Raw genomic sequence first — 21,561 nt, 5'->3', positions numbered from 1 at the left:
CTTAGATTTGTTTATTTGTGTATTTATTTATTTTGTTGTTTAGCTATTATTATTATTAATATTATTATTATTAATTATTAATAGTTATTTAGTTTATTTTGTAACCTTAGTAACAGGGGATACACACTGTAAAACATGTCATTTGTAGTTAATATTTTGTGACTTATAATATACAAATGAGCTCATGATCATAATGCAGCACAATTACACAAATATAACAACCGATTTAAAAAATCAGAGCAGTAAATACTTAAACAAATAAATCACGGAATATTACATTAAAACAAATAAAGCATAAATATCTGAAGACATAAATAAGTTATTGAACTGTTATATACGTGTGGCAAAATGCATCTGCTAATTCAAAAGTAATGCTTATATCAATAACATTATTTTACAGTCAGTCAGTGGCGTTTATTTATTTGTTTATTTTTTTAAGAACAGCATATAACAGTTCACAATACAATATATACATGCCAGGGGGTAAGTATAAATATAACACATATATACAAACAAAATGTACACATGTTATAATTAAATAAATACATTATAGTGTTCTTTTTCAGTGCGCCTGGCTTTTTTGTATTGAGAGTCTCTGATACTGGTAATATACACGCATATTTCAGTCACCAATACCTTAAAATAAAGTTTCTTAATAGTAAATTTACAGTCATGAATGTTAAATTTCCAGTACGCGGAGTTTACATACATTTTCCAGCATCCTGGAGGATGAGGGCGGGCGGTGACGCCACTGGAGAAAGCTCCAATGGAAAGCGTCGGATGTTTCTTCTTCTTCCTGATGCTGAGAGCGGATGCTGAGGGTGAGGATGAAGAAGACGAGCAGCGGAGACGGTTTGCTCTTCATCTTATTCTGTGTACTCATAATGAACAACAACCATCTGTTAGCAACACGAGGCTGTTATGAAGCGCCGGCAGTGTAGTTTGACTTAGCATTAGTGTTTTAGCATCTGCTGTATAAGGTCACCATCACTGCAAATCACGGGCTGCGTGACCTCATCAGCATCATCACATTACAGTTCTCTTAGCATAATTAGCACTGAATACGGGTGAATATTGAATATGACGAGTCGTGTTGCTGTTTTGTGTAATGTGTTAGCCAGCTAGCTGTGTCTAATGTCTTAATGTGATTCTGATAGTTCCTGATTAGCCTTGTAAACTTCTCTTTAGTAAAATAAAACGCGAACAGAATGAGCTGGTCATGATTTTAATATTTTTATTTATTTCAGTCATTGTTTTAACCCACTGTTGGGTCAAATATTGACAAACCCCAACGTTAATGTAATGTTTTTCAATTTAATTTAAATATATCTACAAAATTTAAGCTTATTTACATTTGACCCAACGTTGGGTTATAAACACTAATTGTTTAAAGTGTAATGTTCAGGAGATAACATTCTGAGTTTTACTTTCAGTGTATTTGAAACACCCTGTTTATATTACTTTGTTGTAAAATGTAGCATGAATGTTTGTTTTAGTAGCATTCGAGAAATAAATAGTACATTATACACTCTACAAATGCTGGGTTGTTTGTCGGGTTAATTTAACCAGTTCAATTTAAATTATCGTTTTTAATTTAATGGTTGTGTTTGTCTATATTTTACCCAATGCTTTGTTTTTTTTTAGAGTTAAGTCAATGTCCAAACCTTCATCAGGAAACACTGTAAAACACTTAATTCTTCTGAAATATAACCTAAGAGTTCACATGTAACCAAAACTTACAGTGATATTTTGCTATCTTAAATCAAATAAGTGAAAAATAAATAAATAAAAATCTGTTCGTTTTGGTAATTTTAATCAAAATCTGCCCATCTGCATCTGCTCTGGATCTCTGATTGGCTGAAATATGCTTAACTTGTGCCTGTATTTATCCTTCATCACAGGAAAAAGCCTCATCCGCACACAAGAGAGTCTGTGATATGATGGAAACACTGGATCACAACACCACCGTTTCATGACAGACCTCAGGGGTCACTAAGGTCAGACGTGTGTCCATTCTTACAAATACTGTAAGATGACGTTGCGATTACTAGTGTTATAAAACAAACAGTTAACGATCCAGATTGTGAATAGATGTTGATCTGAATAAATTTATTAAAAGGGAATGCAGACCTCTCGTTCTTATTTACCACGTCTCCCTTCTTGTTCGGTCGGAACCGGAAATACTGGCAAACTGCAGGTCACTTGGTGCACGACTCGCCACCTCACCTCTCTCCCTCTCTCTCTCTCTCCTCCACACTGTCATGTGATGACAATCACGCATACGCATTTGTAGGCATTAAATAAATAATATGTATTATTTAATACTTGTCTCTTATTTAAGTGCATTGTTTTTTATGACGGTATTAAAACTGACACCGTTGCTGTTTTTAGATCACGCGGTATAACATATTATCCAAGCCTAATATATATATATATATATATATATATATATATATATATATATATATATATATATATATATATATATATATATATATATCGTTTGAAAAATGATTCGCTTTCCTGTGAAATTTTTACCTTTTCAAATCATTTCCAAGTGATGAACAGAGCAAGGAAATATTGTATTTTCTTCTATCTATATTATTAGCCCTCTTCATTGTTTCCCCAGATTGTTCAGTGACTTGCCTAATTACCCTAACTTTACCCTAATTACCCTAGTTAAGCCTGTAAACATCAGTTTAAGCTGAATACTAGTGTCTTGAAGATTATCTAGTCTAATATTATGTGCTGTCATCATGGCACAGAGAAAAGACATCAGTTATTAGAGTTATTAAACTATTATGATTAGAAGTCTCTCAGGCAGCACATGCGGTATATTTAGAAAAATAACTTAAATGTAATAGCTTTGCCTGCAGCTGTTTGTTAGTAACATGTTGATGTTTTGTACAGGTGTGCCTCAGTACACATGTGTGCGGATACAGATGAGACGCTGGGTTTCTAATGACCAGAAATGAGCAGCTTGAGAAGCGTTTCTACAGCTACAGATCCGTCCTCTGGTTCTGGTCTTTTCTGCCTGACAGACCAATATGGCAAAGAAAGACTATCTGCTCGATGCCGCCCAGCAGATCCGAATGGCGCTGGACCGAGAAGTGAACGAAGATTACGAGGCGGCGTTCAGCTACTATAAGAACGGAGTCGATCTGCTGCTCAATGGAGTTCAGGGTACGTCTGCTGTTGCTTTATCCTGCACAGGGTTCCCATAGGTCACCTATGATGCAACATAGACTTGTGTAAGCTGTTTGGTGCAGACGTGAGAGTAGGTATAGGCAGGGCCGGAGCAAGCTGAACTGCCGCTCTAGGCAGAGGACGATCATGCCGCCCTCAACCCCAATATGTGAAAACGAAAGTGACCGGTTATGAAAATGAAGTGAGGTGTCGCGGACCTCTATTCTGCCGCCCTATGGGCAGATATAACTGATGACGCGCGGGTGCTGATGGAGGTGTCGCTGACGCTGCCCTCTCTATTCTGTCGCCTATGCGCAGATATATCTGAGGACGCGGATGGTGAGGGAGGTGTCGCGGACATAACTGAGGATGCGGGTGGTAAGGGGGGTGTTGCGGACGCCGCCCTCCCTATACTGCCGCCCTAGGCGGCCGCCTAGGTCGCCTCTATGGACGCGCCGGCCCTGGGTATAGGTCATATTGGAGTGGAACATTTCTTAAAATAGGATCCAAATCTCAGTGAGGGATTTGAGGTCGACCACAACGTGACGTAGGCAACCCAGGCTCATTCTGAGAATGTAGTCCTGCGGACATTTCTGGAGACCGCGAGATACGTCCCGGGAGGTACGTATTTGTGCAGTTTTTGTTTTCACGAAGCCACGAGAGGCTGCTGTGCGCGCTTTTTTGCGTCTCGAACAGCGGGCGCGAACCGTTCTCGCGTGAACCCGCCAGAGGCCTCTGTTGGAATGACCTTCCGCTTGTCTGCCTGGATGACAGATTGATTGACCGTGTGACCGACCCACCCTCCTCCTTCCCAAAAGCTAACCAACGATAATTCAAAAAAAGCCGTCCAAAAAAAAAAAGGCTTAGTCTGATTTTCACCACGTTTTTGGATTTTGACCGCATTCTCGCCCCGTGATGAACTCGTTCGCTTTATTTTTTGGATTTAATTTTTGTTTTCTCACCTGATTTCTGGAACCGCTCTTCCCCGGACTCGAACCCGGTCATCGTTGTCGTGGTCAGCCCCTCTCTTCGCCTCCAGTTCGCCGATGCACACAAAGAGCAAACTGGACAAACTGGTTACGGCGGGAAAGCCCTCCACAAGGAGGCGAGCGGCCGGCAGGCAGGCAAGCGCCGAAATGTAGGAACGGCATCACACCGCCCCGCAGCATTTGCTTAAAAATTTAAACGTAGCCGTACGTACCTCCAGCCGTAGGAGTGTGTTTTTCCCCGCCCACCGAATTGATTGACAGGTGCGTATTAACCTGTCTCCAATGTGTATTAACATGTCCACAGAACAGGATTTGCAAAGAAACTGGGATCTGTTCAACTGTCTGCGATCAGCTGCAGCTCAAGAAGGAGTTTTACAAACGTTTGTTCATGTAACAAAGAGAAGATAGTAAAATCGATGTTATTCATGACCACTAGAACAGGGGCGTCGCTAGGGGGCGGGGGATAGGACGATCCTAAGGGCCCACACCATTTTGGGGCCCCCAGAAATACTATTGGGGGTCCACTAAAACCCCCTCGCTCTTTACTTTCATTGTCAATAATGCCCCCTTCCCAACCCCCCTCCCTCTGCTCTTTACTTTTGTACACGACCCCCCCCCCCCCACTCACTCTTCACTGAATGTAAGAGTGTATGGGTCTTTTTCAGTACTGGGTTGCAGCTGGAAGGACATCCGCTGTGTAAAACATAAGCAGGAATAGTTGGCGGTTCATTTCGCTGTGGCGACCCCTGATAAATAAGGGGCTAAGCCGAAGGAAAATGAATGAATGAATAAACGGGAATGGTATTACATCAATAACAATAGTAACTCCAGCAGAACCCTGAGAACATCTAGACATAGATTAACAATAACTGATGAAGACTGAACTGAAACACAAGGCTATGAATACATAAAACACACGTGTGGAGAATGACAGGTGCAGACGGGTGAGATCAGGCCTAGAAAGCAAAGCAGGTATTAAAACAGGAACTAGAACCGAACAAAAGGAGAACAGAGAACAGCTGAAGGCAGAATTAGTCGTCCTCCTGTTCAATGTTATTCTTGCGTTATCCGCAATAACCCACAGAGTCTTGTGTGTCTCACAGTGGATCCCAATAAGGAGAGACGTGAAGCTGTGAAGCGGAAAACCACTCAGTATCTGAAGAGAGCCGAGGAGATCTTCATCTCCTACCTACAGGACAACATCTCCAAAGGCTCCACTCATTTAGGAGTAGGTGACCCCCTGGTTTGATTTCCCATTGTTTCTTATAAATGTTTTTGCCGTTTATTATGAATGTCAGGACAGTAGCTAGACAGTTGGATGGGGAGAGCTTAAACACAAGCACAAACACAAGCTTTCAAGTTCACACTTAGCTGATAATCAATAGAGTGTAATTGACATGCTGTCCTGGGAGAGAACCCTGAGCTCGTAATATCCTGGAGCCCTGGGCTCCCTCCTGTTAGAAGGGCGAGAGGGGAGTTCGAGCTCAGGTAGGTCTCGAGAACTCCCCTGCTTGTCGCCATGTGAGAAGTGTAAACTATGGTTGTCTTGGGTGATATCTTGGTTTAGTCGATTGGCTATTGTGTATGTTTTTGGACGGTGGAAGGAAACGGGGGAACCCGGGGGGGAACCCACGCGAGCACGGAGAGAACATGGAAACTCCACACAGAAACGCCAACCGGCCCAATAGGAGTTTGGACCAGCGGCGTTCTTGCTGTGAGGCAACAGTGCTAGCTAGGGGTGTAACGATACACTCAGCTCACGATACGATGTGTATCACGATATAATGTTCACGATTCGATATGTGTCACGATATTTGGAATAAAAATTGAAAATTTAACTGAAATGCAAATTTTTCCCAAGTAAACAATTTTTTATGTATTTCTTTTGTTTCAACTTGTTAAACTGAACATTCTTTAAGAAAATAAATTAAACAGGCCTGTCTCTGGAAAATAAAACTATTTAAAAACTTCTTAAAAATATTATTGAAATGACAGAGACAAAATTAAGGAACAATTTAAGTAAAGGTGCAAAAAAAATAAGCTTTCTATTCAATTGAATTTAACAGTAAGAGCTTAAGGCTTTGCTTGCGTTGTTTGTGTGTGCAAAAAAAAATCCACATTTCCAGGTATTTAATTCATATTTAATTAAATTCATTTAGAGATATCTCTAATTACAATTGTGACTAGTCAAAACTCATTTAGAGATATCTGCAAATATTTTTCAATGGAGGAATATGACTAGTCATAATATATTTGCAGATATCTCCAATCTGATTTCGTACTAGTACAATTGTAATTGCAGATATCTCTAATTGTCATTCTGACTAGTCGAATTATAATTATGACTAGTCAAAATATAATTAGAGATATCTCTAAATATATTTATGGATAGTCAGAAAAAGAGTTTAAATGCTAAAACAGCTTGCCATATGCGTGCGTCTATCAGTCCGCCCTCACGGTCAGCTCACGTCATGTGTGATTTTGCGTCCCCCAATACATCATTATATGAAGACAGAATGATATTTTAGGGTGAATTGTACCTTATAAATACAGTATGTGACTCTTTCAACACCATTAGGAGGTATCCATGTCGCTGTGCAAAGTATGTAAATCACTGTGAAGACTTTAAAACTTAGGCTATGTTTGACCCAGTATGCGTGTCAAAAAGCGGACGAGTCTAAAGCAATGACTGTACAACCGAAATGTTGCCAGACGTCTGATTTTGAGAGGATGGGCCATCCTCTATTTCAGCTCCACTCATCTTGGTCTGCCAACATTACTGCTGCTGCAATCTGAACTCACGTGCGACAGCAGGTGGAACGTAGCTCACGTGCAAACAGCTCAACTAATAAGAGAAAACGGACGTCATATCGTAATCAAATCGTCATAACGCCACCATGCATATTGTGACATTTTTGCATCGCAATAAATCGTACAACGATATATCGTTACACCCCTAGTGCTAGCCACTGGGCCACCATGTCGCCCTATAGGAAAAAAGGGTGGGAAGTAGGGGTGGAATGGGGGGAAACTTCAAGACGAAGATAACTGGAGTGAAAAACTCAGGTTATTAACTCTGGCTTCCGTAATCATCTCATAGGGCAGATTGCAGAGCTAATGAGGTGCTGATCATAAGCATGTGATCCTCTCGAAATTAGTTTATAAATAAACCACACTAAATATATTGACTTAGAGCACACCAATATAATCGTTTGCTTGTTACTCAGGCCAGAATGCATGTATGCATTAAAGTGGTCACAATGATGGCTTAACCCTTGTGTGCTGTTGGGTCGTTTTTTATCCACTCTGGGCTGATTTTGAGGCTTAATTTGGCCACAGCTTTCTCTGTGTTTCAGCAAATGTGATGATTTTTGGCTACAAATCATATTTTGAAACATATTTTGGGCAATACACTCTGGGCAGATTGACTCTCCTTTAGTTATGTTGGGGGCTGTTTCTGCCCCATTGACTTCCGCTATAATCACATTTCTTGATTGTAAAGCCATGACAGCAGATAATCATGCATTCCTGATTGTTGCTGGTTTTCCCTGTTGGGAAGAGCTACAGTGTGTAATTTCTACTAATAAATAAAGGCCAGGAGCTCTTTTGCTCAGGCCTATCTAAAGGGTTAATACAGCCTACTGACGATCAACAGTAAAATGAAGGAGTTGACCACTTCCCAAAAGGAAAAACCACCACCAATCTAGTATGCATGGCTGTATGCTGTCTAGGCTTTGCAATCAAAAAATGTAGTTAAAATGGAAGCCACTGGGGTAAAAACAGTCCCAAACATAACCAAAGGGGAGTCAGTTTGAACAGTACACAAGAGTTAAAGAAGTAGCTCACCCAACATGAATAATTGACTCATCCTCAAGCCATTTCTTGACCTGTTCTTCTCTTGGTCATCAGGGTTACAGCAGTTTACGGTTTCGGTCGATCAGACACCTGAGTTCACCAGTGGAGAATCTGGCCATGTGCAAAGTCACCGGAGTCATTGATAAGGTTTGTGTTGAAAATCTGCTTCCCTCAAGCTCTCGATGCTTTAAGACCAGGGTGTGAGTTACACATTGACGAATGAGGAGGTCAACTTTCATTTTCTTTTCAGCTTAGTCCCTTTATTAATCACGGGTCACCACAGCGGAATGAACCGCCAACATATGTTTTACGCAGCGGATGCCCTTACAGCTGCAACCCATCCATGGGAAACACCCATACACTCTCATTCACACTCATACACTACAGACAATTTAGCCTACCCAATTCACCTGTACCGCAGTCTTTGGACTTGTTGGGGAAACCGGAACACCCGGAGGAAACCCAAGCGAAACACCATATGCAAACTCCACACAGAACATGCAAACTCCACACAGAACATGCAAACTCCACACAGAACATGCAAACTCAACACAGAACATGCCAACTGACCCAGCCGAGGCTCAAACCAGCAACCCTCTTGCTGTAAGCACCTACTGCGCCACCGCATCGCCCGAGGTGGTTTTCAGTAATATTATTTTGTGTTACATGAGCTTCATTGACACAGATTTATGTAGCCTATTTATTGAAATCACATCTGATTTATTAATAAAGTGTATTTAGATTCTCAGGGTTTTGAAGGATGTTTCTGAGCAACATACCCTATTTCAGATTACTCTAGGTCAAACTATGCATCTAATTGTACTTTACTTTCAGGCAATATGTAGAAACAAACACCTATTTTACAATGGAAACCCTTGCGTTGCTCTAGATCTGCTAGTTCCAGTCTGCTGAATGAATATTTCCTCAGAGTGATTGGCACGATTATGCATTCATAATGGTATGAACCATTATAAGGGTGGTCAAATGTATATTTATATTATCTACTAGGTCTATTTTAATTATTAAAATTATTATACAGATCAGAGCTAACTATCTGTCACTATTAAAGTACTAAACCCTCCACAAGTTTTGTTTTGACATTCTTCATGAAGATCAAGTGTTAATTATGGGGAGTCAGTCCCCCCAAAACCCCCAGTAATTTGCACTCTGTTTACAAGCAAGTGCAGTGGTGAATATGTGCATTGACTGTGTCTTCCTCCCCCTCAGGTTCTGACCGTTGAAAGTCTGATAAACAAGGAAACATTCATTGTTAAGGTAGGTGTAAAAAGCAGAAATCTGATGCATGAAACTCTGAAAGAGCCCTGAGCACATAAGATCCTCGAGCCCGGGGCTCCCTACCGTTTGCAAGGCGAGAGGGGAGTTTCAGCTCAGGTAGATGTGGAGAACTCCCCTGCTGTAATTAATGAACAGACAGTGATCGCTCTTCAGAGATAACTACTGACTAGCAGCATGTCTATAGTGCTGATTTGGATTAATCAATTAACTTAAGCATGTTTTTGGACGGAGGAAACCGGGGAACCTGGGGAAACCCACGTGAGCACGGGGAGAATGTGTAAACTCCACACAGAAACGTCGGCTGGCTTGGTAAGGACTAGAACCAGTGATGTTCTTGCAACAGTGCTAACCACTGGGCTACCGTGCCACCCATCTAGGAAAGGAGGAGGAGTAGGGGTGGAAGGGGGATTCTTCAAAACCAAGATGGCTGTGATATGGAACTGAGGGTGTTTATAGTGGCTTAGTAATCGTCTGATTCGTGAATCATTAATTGAATAATATGGGACCGGCTGTGATCAATCATAAGCACGTGATCCTCTCGACATTAGTTTATAAATAAACTTTACATTGGTGCATTTGCACAGAACAGATTTATTGAACATATGAACATATGAACGTTATATTTATTAAAATAATATTTTAGTCACCAAACATCTTTAGAAATAAAGAGTTAATACGTTGAAATGCAAGCAAAATATCGTAAAAAACAATTACAAACTACAAAATTTCAACAGAATTTTGTAGATCTTTTTTTTTTTTTGTAAAGTATAAATTTGGGCTACTTTTTTGGTTGGATAAGCTCCAGTCTTGGTTTCAGTACTGACTAATCAAGTGCACATGCACAAATATATTATTGTAGATCATCGTAAAGAAAATATTCATTTAAAAGAGATTGGTGTGGGGTGTACTCATATATGCTGAGCACTGTATGTACAGTTGAAGACAAAATTATTAGTCCTCCTATGAAATGTATTTATTTATTTATTTTTCAAATATTCCCCAAGTGATTTTCACAGTATTATGTGTTTCTTCTGGAGAAATGCTCATTTATTTTAATTTTTCTGGAAAAATAAATAAACAAATAAATAATTAAAGTAAAAACTGTTGCGGTCAATAATATTAGCCCCCTTCATTTGTGTTTCCATTGTCTACAGAACAATGATTTGCCTAGTACATTCAGTGATTTTTGCATTATTTCAAAATATTTGCTGCATGTATTTAATATTTGTAAAATCCAAGCACAAACTTCTATATCATCTACAGTTGAAGTCAGAATTATTCGCCCCCCTCTTTATTTTCTTTCCCAATTTTTGTTTAACGGAGAGCAGATTTCTCCAACACATTTCTAATCATAATAGTGTTAATAACTCATCTCTAATAACTGATTTATTTTCTCTTTGTCATGATGACAGTAAATAATATTAGTCTAGATATTCTTCAAGACACTTCTCTACAGCTTAAAGTGACATTTAAAGGTTTCACTTGGTTAAATAGGTTAACTAGGCAGGTTAGGGTAATTAGGCAAGTCATTGTATAACAGTGGTTTGTTCTGTAGACTACTGAATAATAATACAGCTTAAAGGGGCGAATAATATTGACCTTAAAATGGCTTTTTAAAAATTAAAAACTGCTTTTATTCTAGCCGAAATAAAACAAATCAGACTTTCTCCAGAAGAAAAAATATTATCAGACATACTGTGAACATTTCCTGAATCTGTTCAACAACATTTGGGAAATATTTAAAAAAAGAAAAAAAAAATCAAAGGAGGGCGAATAATTCTGACTTCAACTATTTGCATGAATTATATCGCACATATTATTAATGCTGCCGTAAAAAGCCGGTCTAAATAGGCGGCTCACTAGGTTTAAGAACTGCCTCTATTCTGACTTATCGCCTGTAAAACTGTCCTTAATTTCCCCTGTACAGAGTTTACCCAAGTCGAGCTGGGAGAGTCGCGAGCGGTCGACCATCATTCCTCAGGGAGTGCCCTTCATGGTGAAGCTGCTCAAATACTACGTCAGCGAAGACACTGTGTTTCTGCATCTAGAACATCTTCAAGGTACGTTTGTTTGTATAGCGGTCTTCATACTAGCGTATATTGTTACAAACAACCCAGGCTCATTCTGAAAACGTAGTCCCACGGACGTTTCTGGAGACAGCGGAATACGTCCCGGGAGGTACGTGCGGCTGCATTTATTTTTATCAAGCGAACACTGCGGGGCGGTGTGACGCAGTTCCCTTTCGCGCTTGCCTGCCGGCCGGCTGGCCAACCGCTTACCTCCTTGTGGAGGGCTTTCCCGCTGTAACCCGTTTGTCCACTTAGCTCACCGTGTACATCGGCAGGCTCGAGACGCAGAGAGGAGTTGACCACAGCGATCAGTTTCGAGTCCGGGGAAGAGCGGTTTCAGCAATCAGGTAAGACAAAAACAGAATCCCAAAAATTAAGTGAACGAGTTTTGTAACGGTGAGAACGCGGTGAAATCCGAAACGCGGTAGAAAAAAAAAATCAGGGCTTTTCTTTTTATGGACGGCTTTCGTAAACTGTTGCTCGGGTTTAGGGAAGTGAGCGGGCGGGCGGGTCAATCGGTAAAATTGGTTGGGTTCAGGGAAAGAGGAGGGCGGGTCAATCGGTAAAATTGGTTGGGTTCAGGGAAGGAGGAGGGCGGGTCAGCCGATTGGCCGGTCGCGCAGTCATTCATCCGGTCAGTCGGACAGCGGGCTCTGCTGGGTTCACGCGAGAACAGCGCGGACGCAAACCGCACTCGCGAGAGGCGTTTGAGGTGCGAAAAACCACACAACGCGGATTCGCAAAAATAAATACTGCAGCCGTACGTACCTGCCGGGACGTATTCCGCGGTCTCCAGAAACGTCCGCGGGACTACATTTCCACAATGAGCCCGGGTTGGTTACAAAGCAGATCAACAGAATATCCTGAGTGAACAAGACGTTCCTGGACATTCCTGGAACTGTCCTTGTATGATAACAAGACTCTACAAGGGAAGCTGTTCGTCTTATTAAAAATAAAGAGTGTGTCTGTGTCTCGAACATCTACAAGAAGCCCATTCTAGAGCTTTGGGCCAATTTGTAAACGGATGTATATCATCACGTATTTTTATCGATCTTCAACCGTGTACGGTTTGATGGCTTTGCTTTCCCACAGGTGGAAGACTCTTCTCCAGACTCCACAGGGTCAGAAGTGAAGCAATCCGAGAGTATCCAGAGTGCTTCAGCCCCAACCAGCATAAGATCTACCTGAAGAACAGCTACACCCTCCCTGTCCTCCGCCAGAACACTTACCTCAATGAGGATTACGGGAGAACATCGCCTCCAGCTAATCATCGTCTGGAGAACTGTAATCCCCGATCCTACTGTGAAGATGTGGGGTGCCAGCAGACGGGTTCCCCGAGCGTGTTTGCAAGTGATGGTCTTCCTTCAGTTGGTGTACCGAATGGTCTCAATTCTTTACCTCAGGATAACGCTCCACTTCCCATTCATCCCTGTGTGATCGTAGACACTCGGGATCCTCTTGATGTCACTTCGGACCTTCTAGGAAACGATGTCCGCATTGAGCGGATTGACTCTTGCGTAGATCTGAGCAAAGCCTGGGGTGCTTTGGAACCTGCTCAGGACTGTAGGGGTTTCACAGGGTCAAACTCGGATATTCTAGGGTTCAGAATTGCTGCTCAGATTACTCCGTCCACTTTGTTTGGAGCAAACGCGCAGCCGATCCTTTGCAGCACGGTTAACGTTCTTCCACAGAGAGTGCGGATCATTCCCAACGCATCTACGAAACACCAAGCGCATGATGGGTTCCCTCATGAGCACAACAGCCCTCACCGCAGACCCAGTGGACAACAGTTCGTTACGGAGTTTCATAAAGTCAGTTCTCATCGCTATTCCTTTGAATGTACACCTCAAAATCAGGATGGGTTCACTTTAGAGTTCACTAACATCACGTCTCGGGGTAACTCTGGGGATTTGGGGAAGCAAGACAATTGCCAGTTTTTCAGCCATTCATTTACGCAACCTGAAGTGTCCATGATCTCCTGCCCATCAGCGTCCACCACTAACAGCGCCTGTTGGAGTGAGACTTATCTGGAAGCAGGACATCGGGTAAATGTGGCAGGATTGGAAAGTAAGCCCCAAATTAATACTAAGAACGTTGGTGCCAAAGCAAAGTGGGGTAGACGGGGGCTCCCCGAGGATGAGGTGCGCCTTTGGGGGGCTCAGATTCTGTTGGCCTTGGAAAGTCTTCATGAGCAGGGCATTGTGTGCCAGGACCTCAACCCGAGAAACATCCTACTCCGCAGCAGTGGTAAGTCACACTGAGTAACATGGTTTTATAGCTGACCCGAAGGACAACCGTTGTAACCTAAATCTGTTCAGTCTTCAAGAAAATAGAAAATGATTTATGTTGGGAAACATCCTTAAACGGCTAACCAAAGTCTTTAGGATTACTTAAGACTTTGATTAGGGGTTGGAGATAAAATCTGGAAGTTTTTATAGTTCCTATAACTGAGGGTGCTTTCACATCTGTAGTTCGCCTGATTTGGTCCGCACCAAGGGTAATAAATGATGCATTGTTGCATCTTCTGCCGTCTTTGGGTTGTTTTCACACCACACTGCTGGCTTTGGTCCGAACCAGTTGAAAGGAACCAAAATGCAGTCATCTGACAAAATCCACATCTCTCATTGGCCAGATGTTGTTGAACAAATTTCCTAAACTGCTTATTGATTGGTCAGAATTCAGGTGCAGAAAATGCCAATGAATTCTCGCAGGTAAACAAAACCGGCAGACACGAAATGACGCTTTTACTCTGGAGGGGCGACTGCGCTGAATGATTGTATCCCTGCTTTAGACAAACTATACATTTCGAGAATGAAGTGCGGCCGCGGCTGGAAAACAGTGTTTAATGCATCGCTCGTCACTTCAGGAGGAGGCGTGAATTAATTTAGCTAAACTGCGACATGCTCATATTTATGCTCATATATTGCGGAAATATTACCAACGATCCATCAGGTAATGTTTTCCCCTCTCTCTCTCTCTCTGTTGGTAAAGCGCTGTCAACAAATATTTTTTCCTCCATATCCCATAATGCACAGCGCATTGGCCTACGGCAGCTGGATTAATCCAAAAGGCGCAGTACTTTTTGCGGTTGGACCTGTTTTAGTACAGATCATATTCTCACCACAAACGAACCGTTTCGTTTGAAAGCGTACCGAGACCACCTCTTCAAGCAGGTCTCGGTACGCTTATTTGGTCCACTTTTGGTGCGCACTCGAGTACAATTGCTGCATTCTCACCTGCCCAAACCAACCGCACCAACAGGGAAAACCAACTCTACTGCGATTCAATCCAACTAAATAAGGCAGGTGTGAACGCACCCTCAGATCCTGATTTTTGGTGTTCATACTGCAGGAATTAAGGATGATTTTAACTCAAGGAATGGCTTTTGGAGGAATTAAATATTCTCCTACCTCAAAGTAAAATCAAACCTAACACCATAGGAACTATCATGCCATATGAAAACATGTTAACTGCATTCATTGCCTCTTTGTGTCACATGTTGTCCAAATGCAAATGAGAATTTATTAATATAATGAAAGGTGTAACAAGAGTAACAGAGAGCGAAGCAGCATGGACGAAAGTCTTAGACACTGGAATCACACCAGGAACCTTCATAAAGCCAGGCCAAGCCGATCCTGACAAAACACAGAGATCCTGAACACCGTGTAACGACCTGACAATGATGTCCCGACTTTCTCTACGTTCTAATAGAGGGGAGCTAAGTGCCATCAGCTGATAGCCCTGCCGATCACATGATGCAAACAAAACATGCATCGGAGCTCGTGAAAGCCACAACACAGAACCATGTGACAGCAGCAAGCAGAAATATACAGAGCGCATGTACCTGACAACCGTGCATACCATGATTTTTTCCGGGGGTGCGCGCGAATTAAAGAGCGAGTGGGGGAAGGGGTGGTGTGGTTGCGAGCAAAGTGAAAAGCGGGATGGAAGGTGCACGCAAACTGAAGAGCGGGGAGCAGGAATGGAGATGGCTGAGCGTTGGGTTTGGTGCGCCTAACTCGGAGCACTCACACTTGCCGAACGAACTGGGAAACGCACCTGGGCATGGTTCGAATAGCCTAGTGTGAGTACACACTATGTCTCTTGATTAACCTTTTTTTAATGGATAGTGACCTGAGGGCAAATGTAGTTCTTGAGGGACTGGCCTGGTGGCTAGTTCCTATATAACCAAGTTCCTACACAGAAAAATTGCACAATTCATTCATTCATTTTCTTTTCAGCTTAATCCCTTTATTAATCTGGGGCTGCCACAGCAGAATGAACCGCCAACTTATCCAGCACATGTTTTATGCTGCTGCCCTTCCAGCTGCAACCCATCACTGGGAAACACTCATACACTCTCATTCACACTCATACACTACGGATAATTTAGCTTACCTAATTCACCTGTGCCGCATGTGTTTGGACTGTGGGGGAAACCGGAGCAACCGGAGGAAACGCACACCAACACAGGGAGAACATGCAAACTCTACACAGAAACGCTAACTGAGCCAACTGAGGCTCAAATCAGCGACCTTCTTGCTGTGAGGGGACAGCACTACCTACTGCACCACATTAGCACAACATTTCACCATAATTTTCATCAGTGGACAACACTAGTTTCTGACTGAAGTAACCTAGTGGCTAGTTCCTATAACCGAGTTCCTACATGGAAAATATCACAACAGATAAGTTAAACAAATAAAAGATATATTAATCTCTTAAGGGAGCTCTGAAAACGGAGTTCCCATAACTCCCTGCTGTGAAAACCCTGAATAAAACTTAAATATTAATTGAATTAAGGCACTCAGTGTTTGCTGCTGCTTCATTAGTGCTGTTTCAAGACGCTTATAGGTTTTGAACGTGACGTTTTTGAAACACTCTGCACACAGGTGAGGCGTGTCTTACATACTTTGGCCAGTGGACTGAAGTTCAGCCTGAAATTAATCCCAAAGCAATGGAGGAGATGTACTGTGCACCAGGTGAAACATCCCACACTCAATCTGCAACAGCTCGTTCTGTTCTCTTGTACTAACTGGTTGAATTTGTTTGCTGATTTGGAGCAGAAATTGGAGGCGTGTCGAAAGTCACAGACGCATGTGATTGGTGGAGTTTTGGAGCGTTATTATATGAGCTTCTTACTGGCATGGTAAGCTCTTTTTCCCCCTGGTTTAAAATGAACACACTCATAAACCCAGTTTTAAAGCAAACACTGACATAATTGGAAACAATTCAGCTGAACTGAGCTCGTTAAATAATGATTTAAACGACATTAACACTGAACAGCCTCTTTTATAAAGTGCTTTTTAAACTCATTTAACTCCGTTTCTTAGGTAACGTCAAATTAATCAGTGTTTTGTCATGTATTAAGTCAGTTACCCTTACGAAAAACAAGTTTATTCCAGTGTGCTATTAGTATAGTTCTTTTAAAATAATAATAAGTACACTTTTAGTCTACTTTTAAAATATAAATACTTAAAATATCCCTTAAGTGCGCTCGACTCAAACTGACAAGCCTTAGTATACTTTGGCCTCTACTGTTATACCTTCTTTCAAAATAATAATACTAAGTTTACTTTCAGTCTACTTTTAAAAATATACTTAAATGTCACTTAAGTGTACTTGATTCATACTGACAAAGTCTTAGTATATATACTTTGGCCTATACTATTATACATTCCTTTAAAATAATAATAATTTTAATAATGAGTTTTCACTTTCAGTCTACTTCGAAGTACTTTTAAAAATTAAGTATGTCTAAAGAATATACTTAAAATGTACTTAAGTGTACTTGACTTATACTGACAAGTCTTAGTACATGTTCATACTTTGGCCTATACTGTTATACATCCTTTCAAAATAATAAGTATACTTTAAGTCTAAATTTAAGTGCTTTGTAAAAATATACTTAAATTTCACTTAAGTGTACCTGACTTAAAATGACAAGTTTTTGTACATGTTTATACTTTGGCCTATACTGTTATATGTTCATTTAAAATAATAATCAGTATACTTTAAGTCTACTCTTAAGTACTTTTAAAAATATACTTAATATGCCACTTAAGTATTCTTGACTGATTCTGGCAAGTCTTAGTGTATACTTTAGCCTATACTGTTATACATTCTTTTAAAATAATAATATATGTACTCTCAGTTAAAAATATACTTAAAATGTCACTTAAGTGTGCTTGACTTGTACTGACATATCGTTGTACGTTTACACTTTGGCCTATACTATTATACATTCTTTGAAAATAATAATATTAAGCACACTTACAGTCTACTTTTAAATACTTTTAAAAATTAAGTGCGTCTAAAATATACTAAAATGTCACTTAAGTGTACTTGACCTATACTGACAAGTCTTAGTACATGTTTATACTTTGGCATATACTGTTATACATCCTTTCAAAATAATAAGTATACTTTAAGTCTAAATTTAAGTGCTTTTTAAAAATATACTTAAATTTCACTTAAGTGTCCCTGACTTAAAATGACAAGTTTTAGTATATGTTTATACTTTGGCCTATACTGTAATATGTTCATTTAAAATAATAAGTATACTTTAAGTCTACTCTTAAGTACTTTTAAAAATTAAGTACGTCTAAAATATACTAAAATGTCACTTAAGTGTACTTGACCTATACTGACAAGTCTTAGTACATGTTTATACTTTGGCCTATACTGTCATATGTTCATTTAAAGTAATAAGTATACTAATAATAATAAGTCTACTCTTAAGTACTTTTAAAAATATACTTAATATGCCACTTAAGTATTCTTGACTCATTCTGACTAGTCTTAGTGTATACATTAGCCTATACTGTTATACATTCTTTTAAAATAGTAAGTATACTTTCAGTCTACTTTTAAGTGTTCTAGATGGTGTCCAACAGTATGAGTGTTGACGGTGTTGTTTTCCTTCAGCCGCTGTGGCAGTGTCATCCGGCCGGTGTTCATCCACACACTCCACTCCATATCCCAGAATTCCTCAGCACCGCAGCCACTTCACTCCTCACTGAGGTAAAAACACTACAGTAACACCTTTATTCATTCAATCATGAGGGAAAATCACGTGTAGACGTTTGATGTGATATCTAACCTGTTTTATATTAAAAGGTGTTGCATGAAGACAGTCACTGCCTCTCGAATGGCACACTACACTAAGCACTTACACACTCAACAGCATAGTATATGAATTTAGTGTCGTCCCAAATTGAAAGTTTTTCCCAGATGACACAATGAAATAAATAAAGGACCAACTACAAAATAGTACCTACCATGAGTATATACATGAGTATATATAACCGCATTCACCAGCAGGAGGCGTCATAATCACATGCGAGGGAATCCAAAATAAGTAAAGCAATCCAATATAAGTACCGATAGCTCCGCCCCTTTATAAGCAGCCCCTCCCTATCATCTGTAGCTCCGCCCCCCTCTATGACATGATTAAAAACAGCAGCCGTTGAAGTCTGTGAAGTGTTCATTCATTTTCATTCAGCTTAGTCCCTTATTTATCAGGGGTCGCCACAGCGGAATGAACCGCCAACTATGCCAGCATATGTTTTACGCAGTGGATGCACTTCCAGCCGCAACCCAGTACTGGGAAACACCCATACCCACTCAAATTCAAACACACTATGGCCAGTGTAGAAGTGTCCAACATCACACACTTGTTTTGAATGGTTGAATAAGGGCATCATCCGCGTATTTAAAGTGCACTCACTCATTTTAGAATTAAAATAATATTTCAGAGTGAATTCGCACTTCAAAATGGCGTAGAATAGTGGATAAGTATGCGATTTGGGATGCACCCAGTGTGTATGTGTGTGTGTGTGTGCAGCTGCTGCAGTTTGACGCGTGTTATCGGCTGGGTTCAGGAGGAGGAGGCGTCAGCGACATCAAGTGTCATCCGTTCTTCAGTGCCGTCCCGTGGCTCAAACTCTCCAGTTCATGAAGAAGAGTCCATCACCACTACACTGCTTCTGCCGTCACACACACACCAGACCCCCAGTCCAATACAGAGGTGACCAGTTATGCCCCTTTACCATAGAGCATACAGTAGGTCTCATACTCAATTCCTGGAGGGCCGCAGCTCTGCACTGTTTTGCTCCAACACAGCTGAGTCAACTAAAGACGGTGTTCACGACTCTTCTGAACACCTCCATTATTTGGATCAGCTGTGTTTGATTAGGGTTGGAGCAAAACTGTGCAGAGCCTCCAGGAATTGATATGCTCTAGATCAGGGGTGTCAAACTCAATTCCTGGAGGGCCGAAGCCCTGCACAGTTGAGTTCCAACCCTGCTCCAACACACTTACCTGTAGGTTTCAAACAAGCCTGAAGGACTCAATTAGTTTGATCGGGTGTGTTTAATTAGGGTTGGAACTAAACTGTGCAGAGCTGCGGCCCTCCAGGAACTGAGTTTGACACCTGTGCTCTAGAGAGTGTGTAGTGAAGTTTGAGCTGAGAACAGCACACAGATAATGTCCTCCAGCTCTCTGAAACAAACCCTTTCAGGCTTTGATCCTAATTGTGCTGTTTTGGAGACTGTTGCTTTAAATGCAAATGAGATTGTGCTCCTTTTCAGAAGTGGGCGGAGCTACAGATGCATATGGATCAGCCTTCAGTGCTGAACGTGTTTCTTACCCAGAGTCTTTGTCTTGTTTCTAGTCCTACAAAATCAAGGAGGATTTTCTAGACATGTCGTCTTGTTTTCAGAAACACCGACTCAAAACTGAATGAGTTTGTCATTAAATCAAGCTGAATAATCTGCCAATGGGAAAGGGGAGTAATATTATTTCAAAGCGAACACAAGCTTATTTCACCGACCCCATTGGCAGATCATTCAGCTTGTTTTAAACTCGCTTAATTGTGACTTATTATTTCTGAAATCAGCATCTTGTGTTTCGCTAATCTAGAAATGCTTCTTGATTTAAGAGTTTTTAAATACCGAGACAAAAGTCCAAGTAATTGAAGCATTTTTGCAGTCTGTCCAACATCAGTGATGTGTGGAGCGCCGTGTAATGAGCAATGCTAAACTGTTTTCAGTACCAGATTTATAAAACAAAGATTTTCTATTATTATCAAGCTTTTTTTAAAATTAAATCTCTCCAAGAATGTTATTTGACACAGAAGGGAAACACTTGAAAGCAGCTTGATGATGTTTTATAATCTCAGTGTTTTCTGCACACAGTGAGCGGACACATTCAGCACAACTAATGATGCGTGTCCTTTGTCTTTTAGTTTTATTATAGGATTTTTTTAAATGACTGACTTGTATGACACATGTCATTATAAGATTGCCAGTTATGTGTTATAATAATAATAATAATAATAATAATTACTATGATACAAACAAAATAATAAATAATTAAATGTGAGTTTGCGCTGGTGTTTAATAACTAATGTTTTTAAAGTACAGATGTTCCACGAGTCTCCGAATGAACACCAGTTTATAAAAACTCATGAATGATAAATGTGTTAGGAGCATCAGGCTATGATGAAGGTCAGATCTCTGCTGAAGGCAGTTTATTTTCAGCATTATCACTGAGACTGGAAACATTTCTTTATGCTTTCACTTGACTTTCACAGACGGCAGAAACAGTGTGTGTGTGTGTGTGTGTGTGTGTGTGTTTACCGCACTGAAACAGCCAAAGACTGGAGATTTACAGGCTCATCAGTGTGTTTTTAGCACCACCTGGTGGCTCCAGAGGACATTCCTACATGGTTTCTACAAGGAGCGCTGGGCTGTGTTCTAGTTCAGTTTTAAGGCCCTCACTCACTTCCCTCCGCCTTGTTTACTCGGATGTATGTCACTACTGATGGAGCATCTGAATGGGTTACAACAACATCAACCATCTAAATGGGTATATAAAACATCTGAATAGGTAAACAAAAATAAAACAGACAAAACAAATAAAAGAAAAATCTGAATGAGTTTAAAATCTACAGAAGAAAAAAAAATCTTGTTATTAATAAAAAAAAAGAAAGGAAACTCTTGTTATTGAAAAGTCATGTTATTACGACATAAACGACGTAACTCATTATAACGACTTTTGACAATTGACGTTTTAGTTCAATATGTAATTTTAATGGCACGTTTTGTTAAAACATAATATTTCAGTATAACGACTTAATATTTCAACATTATGACGGGAGATAT

At 40.6% G+C, this 21,561-nt stretch overlaps 1 protein-coding gene across 3 annotated transcripts; it reads left to right on the top strand.

Annotated features, from left to right (window-relative positions):
• Window positions 1-793: 793 nt before the first annotated feature.
• rps6kl1 (ribosomal protein S6 kinase-like 1) lies at window positions 794-21,350 on the top strand. Of its 3 annotated transcripts, XR_015513882.1 has the most exons (13): window positions 794-852; window positions 1,902-1,997; window positions 2,911-3,183; window positions 5,279-5,403; window positions 8,085-8,177; window positions 9,258-9,305; window positions 11,254-11,386; window positions 12,488-13,642; window positions 16,288-16,377; window positions 16,462-16,544; window positions 18,323-18,418; window positions 19,242-19,424; window positions 21,091-21,350. XR_015513882.1 is itself a non-coding variant. In XM_087291140.1 (12 exons), the coding sequence occupies exons 3-12, from the start codon at window positions 3,048-3,050 to the stop codon at window positions 19,353-19,355; spliced, it is 2,073 nt and encodes a 690-aa protein (XP_087147266.1). In that variant the 5' UTR covers window positions 794-852; window positions 1,902-1,997; window positions 2,911-3,047; the 3' UTR covers window positions 19,356-21,348. The 3 variants fall into 3 exon arrangements, 2 of the variants coding, with proteins under 2 accessions (XP_087147266.1, XP_087147267.1); XM_087291140.1 differs by having other exon boundaries at window positions 19,242-21,348; XM_087291141.1 differs by lacking the exon at window positions 21,091-21,350 and having other exon boundaries at window positions 794-1,997; window positions 19,242-19,633.
• Window positions 21,351-21,561: the final 211 nt, after the last annotated feature.

Source organism: Danio rerio, chromosome 17, assembly GCF_052040795.2.
Source record: "Danio rerio strain M-AB ecotype USA chromosome 17, GRCz13ab, whole genome shotgun sequence".
NCBI classification, from domain to species: Eukaryota; Metazoa; Chordata; class Actinopteri; order Cypriniformes; family Danionidae; genus Danio; species Danio rerio.
The sequence above is the reverse complement of the archived record's forward strand: the minus strand, read 5'-3'. Positions and strand labels throughout refer to the sequence as shown.